This window comes from Gasterosteus aculeatus, chromosome 6 (assembly GCF_964276395.1).
Source record: "Gasterosteus aculeatus chromosome 6, fGasAcu3.hap1.1, whole genome shotgun sequence".
Taxonomy (NCBI): domain Eukaryota; kingdom Metazoa; phylum Chordata; class Actinopteri; order Perciformes; family Gasterosteidae; genus Gasterosteus; species Gasterosteus aculeatus.
Window position 1 is genome coordinate 10,661,194 of NC_135693.1, and position 12,103 is coordinate 10,673,296.

The window sequence follows — 12,103 nt, forward strand, 5'->3', positions numbered from 1 at the left end:
GAATTTACAATCCTTATACAGCTGCTGTTAATATTAAATAGGAGATCCTCATTGGGAATCTAACTTATTGCTGTTTTTAAATCCGTAAATCTTATTTTTTATTAACTATATAACCTGGAAATGTGCAGTTCAGGTAACACAGAGCATCGATGCAGGAAGAGGTCTCGCTTAGCTCCGTACAGGTGAGAGGGTTCAGGTGGGGAAACGATACGCAAACACGTGACAACTGTGTCACCATGTTGACTTGTATTCTGATTGGAAACAGAGCTCAGAAAAATGGGTTTTATTGTTGAGTTGTTGTTAAAAGTCATTACAATTGAATGGAAAATGATACGGCGCGAATGCTTCCTCGATTCAAAATTACCTTTTGACCCGACTTTGTGCGAATCATTAAAAATTCCAAGCCGAGGCTCAAGGTTATGTGACATATGAAATGGTTTTAAAACACTTTTGATTAATAGAAAAAAAGAGAAAGTCACCATGACGGAGTGGCACAAAGGCATTGCAATTTGAGAATATGAGAGGCAAGAGACGTTGCAGTTCCGGAGAAAAAGGCCCTGCAGGAGCCAGGCCTGTCTGCCAGCGTGAAAGCCCCTTTCTCCCTCTCTGGAACCATGCTGCTCTCTCTTTATTCCGGCTGCTTTAAATGAGTTTATCACGCTATGAGGGTCCGCACTGCCAAAATGTAACGTTTTGCCCCCTTTATCGGTGTGGAGAGCCTCAATTGAGTCTACATTTATTATTTTGACCTTTCGGTGGTCTCAAAGAGGGGCTTCTTTTCGGGCCTTCTCTGCAGACTTTTGTGCTTCCCCGTGGAGTGAGAAGATGAGTTTTTTTTTATTCTCCTTTTAGAAGTTTGGTTCCAGGGGGCTGACAAGAATGCGAGCTCCGGGGTAATATTGAAAGAAAAAAAAAATCAATTAGGCCATGGCCTTGTGAATATATAAGGCGCCGCCGAGTGAAGATCAGAGAGAGAAAAGGATGCTGTGCGATGATTGGAGCGCCGTAAGAAAGCGCTCACTAACCAAATTTGTTCTGGTTTTGTTTTTTTTCCAAGTCAAAATCATCGTTTTATGTGTTCCTAAATACTTTCAAATAATTGGTGAATAAGTGTGGTTATTAGTTTTTGGGTACTTATCTAAATAGCATCTTCTTTGCTGCATCACACTATAATTATCTTTAACATTTCATCAAAAGACTCTTGGTTATAAGATCTTAAAATCAAACCCTTTTGATGCTGGAAAAACCTGCACTGTGGCACATTTTGCAAAGAATTGAAGTCAATTTGGTATGAAAGTCTGTCACGTCCTTAAAACGACTGGGAACGACTGGGAAACCTGATGTTATCACTTAAAACCCAGTTTTCCCAAATGTGGTGCTCATCTGTATTGGACACATGTGTCATGAGCAAAGTATTTCCAGGCCTGTATCATTCATTTTGAAATCAGAAGACACGTTTCAGATATTTAATTCAAAAGGAAACGGACACATTTTATTAAATCGTTTCAGAATTTCAGAAAAAGGGAACAGCTCAGGCTGCAATCCTGTTCAATTGTTTTTAACATGAGCAGAGCCTTTACCTTTATTCCTACAAAACCAATTTATAAGAGCTATTGCTCTAACTTGTGTAAAATAACTATTGGTCAAGCGTTAGGCTGACTGACCAGTCGTGACGTGGATTTGAATCACAAAACAAATGCTGTCATGTCACTGCATTACAACTTCAAAACATTGAACAAAAAAACATGGACATTTCTTATATTTTGAATAACTATTTTCTTAAGTGAAAACATGCAGATACTGCATGTCACTTTAGAAATTAAGAACTATCAAGTGGGATGACTAGAGATCACTTGATAAAGTAAAGACGTTCTAGATTGTATAAGTAACTTTGATTTTTGTTGTCGTTCACTCTTTTGTTTGAAGATTATCCCGCCTACATGAAGTTTGACTCCGCCACACCTTTAATGCAACGGCAATGATGTTAAATAAATGCCCTGGAGATATCAGGTGCTCAGTCCTCCATCCGACAACCCGGTGCTCAGTCCCCCTGGGTCTCTGTCTTTGAGTAGCAGAAGAGCTCCACCAGGTGATGTGAAGTGGGATTACACACCGATTGACGGCAGGTGACGGGAATCCACCGGTCACTCGTCAGGTTTTATTTACTGCAACGTTTGTTTTTAAAAGAGATGTGATTTCTGAGATCCAATGCGAATCTTATAATATAAATTTATAATTTAAATAAATAAATTTATTAAATAATGACTGACCGACTTTGACCTTTTTGACATACTAGGACTTAAAAAAGAAATATTTTACCAAAAAGTAGTGAATAGTATATTACATTCTACACTGACTTACATATATTTATTGATACAACGTATACTTGGACTATCCTTTTTTTATTTCTAACTATTGTTAGGTCAAAATAATTAATTAGGAGACTTTTTTCCATCATTGTACATTATGACTTTTGATCTTCTACATGAATTTCTATTTCACCTTATACATATAGATTATCACGTGATCTGTCGACGTAACATCTTCCACCGCCTTCGTAACTGCACTAAAACCCACTTGAGAGATTTATTTGCAAAATGTACAGAGAAATAAGAGGCCTACAAAATGCAGACAAACATTTGCGAGTGAAAACGAAACGGCAAAGTCAGTTACAATCATCAATTGTACAATTGTGCTTGTACAATCATCAAACTATTTCTACCGAATGCTCACGAGCAGATTCGTAGTATTCACGTACAAACCTCACAGCGCTCCTGTGTTCAGACGGCAAATTCATTTGACATCAAACGTTAGCGGGTAGAGCTTCACTGCAATCACTTAGTGCCAATTCCAGATCCAAACATCTCCATCGCTCCACTACAAATCAGAACTTCTGCCTCACTCAACTTATTGCAGATAAGGAAAATGAGCCGCTGCTAACGGGGACTTTGCGTCTGGATCTGCTCCTTTGTTTTTAATTATCCTGGAAACTGGCCTTCCTCTTCTCGACAAACGCGGTCATGCCTTCTTTCCGATCATCCTGCAGGGAAAAAACGAGACACATACATTTTACTGGACTGTCAATCAATCAATCAATCAGAGTCGACCCCGTCACTCCCTTTCAGACGGGCTCCACTACTCACTGTAGCGAAGGTAGCGTGGAACAAGCGCTTTTCCAAACGATTACCCTCAGCCAGAGTCAGTTCGAACGCTGCAATCACACACAGTAAACAAGTCAGACGCAACTGAAAAGACATTCAGTTAAAAGGATATTCATCATGTTCGTATAGACTAAATGTACACACCTGCATTCACAGCCTCTTTAGCCATTGCAGAGACCAGTTTGGAGTTGGCAGAAATTTTCTCGCCGCATTTAACGGCTTCAGTTACCAACTCTTCCACCGGATAGATTTTACTCACCAAACCTAAGACGAACAAGTTACCGGATAAAATGTAATGCACACACACACACACACACAAAGACACGGCACTTGATAAAAGGGACACACACTGGTCTAGTCCGATATAAGGGCCTGTTTCCAAGTCAGTGTCACATGGCAAACAAAGCACTGTATATTATCCCAGATACCACCTGTAAACTACATGTAGTGGCTTCAACAAGTAAAACATTTCCCTCTACTAGTAGAGATGAAGCACAAAGCAGCAAACAAAGGAAATACTCAAGTCAAGACTCAGCGCCTCAAGATCGTTGTTAAGTGTGATACTCACACAAGACACAAGTAAACATTCTTTCAGTCTAGTTACCTGATTGTTTGGCGTTCTGTGCATTGATTCGGTCTCCCGTAAGCACCATCTCCATGGCCAGAGACTTGCCCACCGCACGGGTCAGCCGCTGGGTGCCCCCCGCCCCTGCAGGCAGAGCGACATCATCAAGCAAGCAAGAATCTGGTGCATCTGGTGCACATGCATTAATGTGCATCACCCCTCCAGAGCCCTAAGGTCAGCTGACCAGCTGGTTCTGAACGTTCCTCGGTCGTTCCTTAAAACAAAAGGAGATCGAGCCTTCGCAGTAGCGGCTCCCAGACTGTGGAACGCTTTGCCGTTTTCTGTGCGGTCTGCGACGAGCCTTTCCACTTTTAAAACTCGCCTTAAGACTCACTTGTTCACATTGGCCTTTGGCTGAGTTAAGTTTCTATTTTTATTTTTTTGCTTGTTTGTTTTACGTTTGCTTGTATTGTTTTATTGATGCTGATTGTTTTTATCTTGTAAAGCACTTTGGCTGGCCACTGGCCTTTAAAAGTGCTGTATAAATAAAATTGACATTGGTGATCTTGGCGTAAGGAGGTGCAGCCTGAACAGGAGGGAGAGCAGACACTAGTGGGGGTTTTGTTTTTACCAGGAATGGTCCCCAAAAGGATCTCCGGTTGGCCAAACTGCGCCTTCTCTCCAGCGTAGATGATGTCGCACATCATCGCCAGCTCACAGCCTCCACCGAGCTGGAACAGAAACCGTATTACGGAACAGGAACTAGTCTCCCTCTTCGTTGATTCATAAGCCTTTTATATTTGATGCATCCTCAACTGATCAAATACTGAATAAACAGGTTTAAAACCTACGCAATACAGACAGTATATAAGTATAAAGACACAGTCTTTTTGGATTGACGTGACAAGTTAATAGCGGGACGACCACCAGATAATGGACCTTAGTGGAAAATATATCATTTTTTAAAAATACATTCAATTATTACGAGTACTTCCCTTAGTTTTTTAATTTTGATATATTTCATTATCTGTTATCTGGAAATTGCACTACTTCTCAAAATTAAAAAGATAAATGATATGAATAACCTTTTTTTTAAAAAGACACTCACAGCAAATCCATTGACAGCAGCAATGACGGGCTTCTTCACCGTGGACACTCTGTTCCAGTGAGCCAGGAAGTTCCCACCGTAACACTCCTGGAAGGTCCGGTTCTGCATCTCCTTGATGTCCGCTCCGGCTAAAAGACAACCAGGGGCCGGAGCTCAGTACCGACGCACCGTTGGAAAACCAACCCAGGAGACACACTCAGGTTTCCTCACCAGCGAAGGCCTTTTCGCTGCCGGTGAGGACGATGGCGCCGACCTCGCCGTCGGCTTCGAAGGCGTCCAGGGCCTCGCCCAGCTCCCTCATCAGCCCGTCGCACAGAGCGTTGAGAGCCTTGGGCCGGTTCAGCTGGATGAAACCCACGTCGCTCTTCTCGCCCCGCTTTTCCACCAAGATGTACTCGTATGGACCACCTGCAATGGAGCGAGCACACGGACGGTAGGAGGAGACTTTCGGGAGCGTTCTGCAAAGCTCACAGGGTGAAAACATTTCGGAACTTTTTAACCACGAATGTAGGGAACACTGACGGAAAACCAGGAGGGACAATGTGGCCTTAAATAACTTTTAAACTCATCACTGTTTCCCAGTACTTCTAAGCATTATATAACATAATAATATAACACAGCTGACCAATATGAGACAATGAGCCTCATAAGTACAGTAAATAGCAGCAGTGCCGACCACATTTTATAACTAACATTACTGCCAAAGGCAAGAAAAGAACAAATCCTAGAGTGGTTTTAGTCGTGGTTAATCAGTCAAGAGGTGAAGGGTCAAAACCAACGGCCTTGTATCAACGCCGATACGCCTTGAGGAGCAAAGTCATGGAGTAAATACAGCTGAAAAACACAATTCACAGTTCAAGGTCGGTTTAAATATCAAACCACAGTAGCAGAATAGTGTAACCATAAGTAGACATTAATATTAGCAATGCTGTTCATGCCAAATTCCTCTGTGTGTTACGCAACTTGTTGCATTGTAACAAGTGTCGCACAATCACATTCAGTGACGCGGCTTTGACATTGTGGCAACGAGGCGACCACGCGGACGTTTTTAAGCACACGCACACGCACCTGCGCTGTAGCCGCGCGCCGCGCGCACGACGGCCGGCGCTGCTCGCGAGGACTTCAGCAGCGAAGCCGCACTTCTGCAGAGGAAAGCCATGACGACACGATGCGGGGCTGCGGACTGCGGGGCGCTTCTGCTTCAATGTCCCCGGAAGCTCCTTCTTCTTTGCCGGTGTTTTTTATTTTTTTATTTTCATCCCGAGCATGTTTGAACTTGGCGTTACTGCCACCTGGTGTCTGAGGAGTATATATTTTTTGTTTTCATTAGTTGAAAAAGGAAAATTGAAGATGAGGACTTCATTGATAAGGCACATTACAATAACTATACTACGCGCCTATGGACGAACAATTGGATGGGAACAATAGATATAATATATATCATACGACTGCAGCATCATATGTTTTCAGGTCTTCATAAGCTCTAAGTAGATTAGTCTTAAAGCACTGCATTGTTATCAATATCTCCAAAGTGCAGATACAGATGCATTTCTTCTTTACTCTTAATGAATTTAAATAAAATAAATGCCATGATTTTTTAGATTGTGTAATCCAGGCTAAATAATCGGTTATTTAATTGGTCTTTTATCATAAGAGCATCTAAATAGCATTAGAACGATATAGCACGCGTGATTTAAAAGCAATTGAAATATTTTTGATAGAATGAATTTGACGATTAATGATTAATTATGGTCATAACAGCTAGTCGTTTCTTTAAAATGTCGGAGGAAAAAAAGACAACTACCCCAAAACCACCATCAGCATTTTGTGTTGAAATCAACCCAATAACCTTCAACATGAAGGTACATTTAAAAACAGTTATATCAAAGACATTTTTATGTAGAAAAAATTACGTGGAGCCATTTGACGCTCTCTAGACGCGCACGTGGGAGTGCGCTGCGCGTACTCGCAGTTTTCTACATGCACGAGCTGCATCGTCTGTGACAATCGCCGCTCATCGTTCCGACCAAACACAGGCGAGGATAAAATCACACGGAACAAGGTAAGCTGCAAGCAGTACATCGGTGGACGTGGGTGTATGCGAGTACATACTGATTATTTTTATACGGCGTAATGGCTCATTTATGAGAATACCGTGAACATCACGTATGCTTTTGCAGAACGTTTTGCATTGTGCGTAATGAAAGAGGATTTCCCCGTTAGAACTCGATAATAACGACGATGGCCTCGTATGTATTTACAAGCAAGCCAGGTTTTGCCAGCCAAGGGATGTTACTTCATGCATATGCTGAACGCTTTAACAGCAATGTTCTCTGGTGAGCATATTTATTTTAGAACTGACCTACTTGCCAGGAGAAGGGGAATCTGCAACATATAAATGGGTCTAATAAACACCAATACTAACCCCTAAATACGTCCCATTTAGCAATCTGCTAATGAGAGCAGATTATGTCATACTGATTTGTGGTGATGTTTGGGAATTTGAATAAAAAATGATTAGTGAGAAATCATGGATGCATCTGCATATCTGCAGTGGATATTCCACTGAAAATGAAAATAAAACTTATTATAAAACTCTTTGCTTTGAAAACTATATATAAGGTGTATAATGTTCAGACATTGATTGTACAGGTCTAAAATGTGCTCCGCTCGGTGTCCTTTCTGCACAGATGTCAGGGATGAACCAGGTGGTCGCGACGTGCTGGACCTGCCTGCTGCTCTCTGCTTTCCTCTGTGAGCCCGTGCTGTCCAAGGGCGGTCGTGGAGGCTCCCGGGGCTCCTCTCGAGGTTCCCACTCCCGGAGCCCCAAAGCCGGAGGTTACCGAGGAGGAGGCCCCCACAACGGCGGGACCCGGGGCTCTCGCTACCGGGGCCGGTCGTCCCCCGTGAGGGTGGCGAGTGCGGCGGCGGCAGGAGCAGCAGTGGCATTAACGGCCGATAAATGGTACGCGTCTGCCTACCGGCGCAGCAAGGCCGACGGCTCAGACGAAGAGCTGGATTACTACAACAGGACCAACTACTTTGATGCACAAATGTCAAGCTCAACACAAAATGGATCTTCTCTCTCTCAGCTGGTTTCTATCATTATTGCAACATTTTCCCCCAAATATGGACTTTTAATGGACAGTATACTGTAGATGTTTCTGCTTATTTTTCTAGGATGAATTAGTGGTTGATTCTAGGGTTGTGTTTCTGTGCTGTGTAATGTGCAGGACTGGCATGAAAGCTGCACTGGAGAGACACAATCATTACAAAAACACATAATCGCAAAATGTGTGCATCGGACAGATATTGGGTTTGAGCTTCAGAACAATTCAAAGTGTAATCAAAGCAGAAGCTGCCAATGATAACAGCACTGGCTAACTTTATTGAACAATCTTCAAAAAGAGCGCAAAAGGTGAATGACCAGAATCACAGCTCAGTAAGACAGCAGTAAATCATGTGTAAATATTAGACTTGGGTCGAAGCATAAAGCCTAGACTTGCAGCAGTTTATGCAACACTGAAGTCATTCCATAAAGTTCTCTATCAGTCGAAGCACCTGGTGGTATTTACATTATCCTGCAGCGGAAATCAACCCTGCTGTCGTTTTTAGTTTTTGTTGAAAAAAGGAAATCGCAATTTGTAATCCGAGCCAATGTGTTTTCTCTTTTGACTGGATGTATTGCAAGTATCTATTTATAGAGGTAGTCAAGTACATGTCATTTATGTAACCTGTTCTCACGAATCACAAAATAACCTCAGGGGGACTTTTACAAATCAGGACACCACACCCTCGGCCCCTTTTGATTGACCAAAAGAAGAGGGGAAATCAGAGAATTATCCATGTGTCACTCGCATCTCAAATGTCAGTGCAATTCATGCCCTTTTATAAAAACCTGCCATTTAGAAAATGAATTTCTCAGACGGTCTTTGCTGGGAGGGACGCTAGCAATCAAACTGCTGCTGTCAAGGTTATTCGTGTCTCTGATGGTCTGGCCCTCATTCCAGAGGAGCTTCTCGCCTGCTGTAATCACTCAGGAGCAACAGACTGTTCCATTTCAATAAGTGCACTCGATCTAGAATATTTGTTTCCACTGTCTTTGCTGATAAATATACTGTTTACACCATTTCAGATATCAGTGTTGTGAATTCTGAAACCAAAGCTGAGAAAAAGAAAATCTTACTTGAATGAAGTGGGATCATTTTATTTGCAAAGGATTCAGTGCTTTTTACATCACCCAGAAACAGATAAATATCAAAAACATGAGGTCATATATGGACGTGACTTAGGACCAAGTCATGTCTAAGCTAAATATGAATTCTTCCAGGTTGAGAACAAACAGGTAAAACCCCAAAACAGTCTCTGGTTGTCTTCATTAAAATGTCAGTCCAGCATCACTTGCCCCAGCTCTCCTTTCCTAAAGGTTCTAATGAAATCGTAAGCTGCTGCTGAGTAGTTTGGGACGGTGATGGTGATATTTCCTGAGGAGACGAGGAACAAAGACTTCCATCATGAGACAGATCTTACATGCGTGATGGTAATCACAATTCCCCGGCAGAACAGTATATAATTATATTAAAAAAAATGTCATTCTATTTCTTTACCTCAATTAAACTGAAATATGTGGAGTGACTGATTCTGTACGCAGCATCGGTAGTGACAGCACTCTTACCCACTCCAGTAATGGCTTTGACCCGTTGGGTCTTTCCAAGTCTTACAGCGATGCGTTTGAGGACATGCTGGATGTCATCGCTCGGCTCTTGAAGGTCATATTTTTCCACATAACTGCGCATAAGCACACATACTTAATATTACTGTTAATGTTTACTGTATCTATTATTTCCAATCAATGTGACACATAGAAATGTATCTTTCTCTTTCTTTCTTTATCTACAATTGGCCTCTTTTTGGCTGAAAAAAGACACGTAAAAAGTGAAGGTGTAGAAAGGGTTGAAACAATGATTGCATATATATATATATATATATATATATAAACTTATTTTACACCATTTCATCATGAGAAATTTGAATAGGATGTCAATATTACATTTTCAAATATCACAATTAACATGAATAATGCTGTTTTGCGTCACCGCTCTGATATGAGGCAAGATGAATACACCGACCATATGAATGTTCGGCAAATCATACCTGAACTTCCCTAGTCTGTTCAAAGAATAGAGTAAGTAGTCAGCAATAATGTCTTCACCCACTAAATGATCCAGAATAGTTCCTGGAGAAGGAAGGAAGAAATATCTCAATATTTGATGAGCGTGCAGGAAGAACTGCATAAACAGACAAATGTGACACAAATGAACACAATACGAAAGTCTCCTAAATGACAGTAATTGCCGTGTCAACGAAAACAATCCTTTTGTGCTCACCACACAAAGCCAGCTTCATGCCCGTCTCCACGCTCTCGATCTTAGGAGGCAACACTCCTGGGGTGTCCAGCAGGTGTATTATGGGTCGTTGACACACCTGAGGACAAAGACTGATACTAATACCTCGCAGGCGCCTGCACACACAATATGAGCCCACGAACACACAAACATGCACAGTGACAAACACCCGATTGACACTCACCTGAATTTTTGTCAGGACCGCTTTAGTTATACCCGGCTCCCCACCTACTCGAGATGCACGACCTGAAAGTGGTGTAGAATTACACCAAATATTTATTACCCAAGAGAAGATTATTCAGAATCAACATCCGAAAACGTTCTACTACTTATAAGACAAACCTTTTTTCAGGTTTGTTCTTCTCAGGGAGTTAATAAGAGAGGACTTCCCCACGTTGGGCACTCCGATCACCATCAGGCAATAATTAGTGTTCTGAAAGGTTCACGCGACAAGGTTACATCACAGCCAACATGGAGAGCACTTTAATGACAAAAATAGTGAGGAAAACACTGGAAATAAATGGTTCCTTGTGGACGAGGGAAGCAATAGATAATTTGCTCTTGAGTCACAATGAAACTGCAGGTTGATGTGCTCATCACTCAGGTCTGACTTCTTTTATACCCCTTATATCATATAGCTTGCTAAAGATTATTTTGTGTGATCAATAAGAAGACATTGTGTTTGAAGTTGTTTAGGAACAGCGAGGAAACCGTTTCTCCATCAGATTTAAAATGCTCACTACTCCAAAAATTGAAATCAAAACATATCATTGAACTTTCTGGAGGAAGCCTACCTCATCTCTGTTAAAGCGTGGGTTGCTGTCAATAATTTCCACCACCATTGGCACCAACTACAGAAAAAAAGGGAATAATTTGCCCGTTCATGCTCACAATTTTATATCAGGGGGGGGGGGCCTCAAATGTTGAACCGTTACCTTCTTTACGTTGTCATCTCTTTGCTTCAAACAGTCAGTGAAGAGAACATTCCTCACCCCGCTTTTTTCCAGCTTCTTCAGGACTCTCTGCAGGGCATACGTAAAGATGACGTTCTATGGAGGTGATGCATAAAACACTGATGTCTGTGTGACAACAGCAGCAACAAACGTTTGACCTGCTTGCTGGACAGATCGGCGAGGTCCATCTTATTTAGAACTAAGAGGTGAGGTCTGACGTCCAGAGACTCCTGGAACACGGGGTTTCTTCCAGAGAAGGGGATGTCCACGATGTTAAAGAAAAAACAAGCTTTTCAGATTTTACCTTTAGTAAAAAGATATGAAATGCTGCACACACTCAACTGGTGCAATTACATAACGATACTTAATTTACAGATGTAATCAAGTGAATTTCTGTCGTTAAATCAGACAACGAAAAGGATATTCTGGCGTCGTGGATTTCTATGATGCAGTCGACACTCTTGAGGTTGGCTTTCATCTGCCTGAGTCCTGCCGACAAGTCAGGTGGAGCTATTATTACAGCAGTCACGTGACCAGTAACTTATACTAAATAAACAGGAATGCTCGCTTTACACACACGTGTGTATTCCGTATGCGCGATTTGAAACAGTCGAGAGAAAACTTAAGAGCAGAGCTGTAACCTTTAGCCATGTGTCCGGGGAACCAATGAGCCACTTCCCGTCCACCGAAGTCGAAAGCGGCCCTGAACGAGGCGACGCTGCGCAGCGCGCGGCTCAGTTTCATGTCTGCTGGTCCGCTGCGCGTCACCGCGCTCGGCCTTTGTTTCTCTGAACGGAGAAATAACTTGACCGACTAGCGACAATGTATCGCGCAAGACATTTTGAGGGTGTGCCTCACTGTTTACGTTCCGACTCGAACCAACCGTCGAACAACATGGTTCCGGGGAGTTC

At 42.2% G+C, this 12,103-nt stretch overlaps 3 protein-coding genes across 3 annotated transcripts; 1 reads left to right on the forward strand and 2 right to left on the reverse strand.

Annotated features, from left to right (window-relative positions):
• Positions 1-2,572: 2,572 nt before the first annotated feature.
• echs1 (enoyl CoA hydratase, short chain, 1, mitochondrial) lies at positions 2,573-6,125 on the reverse strand. The gene is made up of 8 exons (XM_040177805.2): positions 5,903-6,125; positions 5,045-5,242; positions 4,835-4,962; positions 4,358-4,457; positions 3,766-3,870; positions 3,306-3,425; positions 3,144-3,211; positions 2,573-3,040 (listed from the first exon to the last, which is right to left on the reverse strand). Exons 1-8 carry the CDS (start codon positions 5,991-5,993, stop codon positions 2,975-2,977), a joined length of 876 nt encoding a protein of 291 aa, XP_040033739.1. The 5' UTR covers positions 5,994-6,125; the 3' UTR covers positions 2,573-2,974.
• Positions 6,126-6,767: 642 nt separating this feature from the next.
• Positions 6,768-8,963, forward strand: sprn (shadow of prion protein). The gene is made up of 2 exons (XM_040177810.2): positions 6,768-6,896; positions 7,525-8,963. Exon 2 carries the CDS (start codon positions 7,525-7,527, stop codon positions 7,990-7,992), a length of 468 nt encoding a protein of 155 aa, XP_040033744.1. The 5' UTR covers positions 6,768-6,896; the 3' UTR covers positions 7,993-8,963.
• A 62-nt stretch (positions 8,964-9,025) lies between these two features.
• Positions 9,026-12,095, reverse strand: mtg1 (mitochondrial ribosome-associated GTPase 1). The gene is made up of 11 exons (XM_078104848.1): positions 11,834-12,095; positions 11,615-11,681; positions 11,351-11,453; positions 11,175-11,261; positions 11,034-11,090; positions 10,582-10,672; positions 10,424-10,485; positions 10,222-10,318; positions 9,989-10,070; positions 9,510-9,622; positions 9,026-9,318 (listed from the first exon to the last, which is right to left on the reverse strand). Exons 1-11 carry the CDS (start codon positions 11,934-11,936, stop codon positions 9,221-9,223), a joined length of 960 nt encoding a protein of 319 aa, XP_077960974.1. The 5' UTR covers positions 11,937-12,095; the 3' UTR covers positions 9,026-9,220.
• Positions 12,096-12,103: the final 8 nt, after the last annotated feature.

Bases quoted from the DNA above. Each gene is read 5' to 3' on its own strand.
- echs1 (XM_040177805.2), bottom strand. From the start codon at position 5,993: ATGGCTTTCCTCTGCAGAAGTGCGGCTTCGCTGCTGAAGTCCTCGCGA. The intron at 3,426-3,765 runs GTAACTAGACTG...TGTTCGTCTTAG, and splicing joins ACAGAACGCCAAACAATCAG to GTTTGGTGAGTAAAATCTAT. The intron at 3,212-3,305 runs GTGTGTACATTT...GTGTGATTGCAG, and splicing joins TAAAGAGGCTGTGAATGCAG to CGTTCGAACTGACTCTGGCT.
- sprn (XM_040177810.2), top strand. From the start codon at position 7,525: ATGTCAGGGATGAACCAGGTGGTCGCGACGTGCTGGACCTGCCTGCTG.
- mtg1 (XM_078104848.1), bottom strand. From the start codon at position 11,936: ATGAAACTGAGCCGCGCGCTGCGCAGCGTCGCCTCGTTCAGGGCCGCT. The intron at 10,673-11,033 runs GTAGGCTTCCTC...TGAACCTTTCAG, and splicing joins CACGCTTTAACAGAGATGAG to AACACTAATTATTGCCTGAT. The intron at 10,486-10,581 runs GTTTGTCTTATA...CACCACTTTCAG, and splicing joins AAGAACAAACCTGAAAAAAG to GTCGTGCATCTCGAGTAGGT.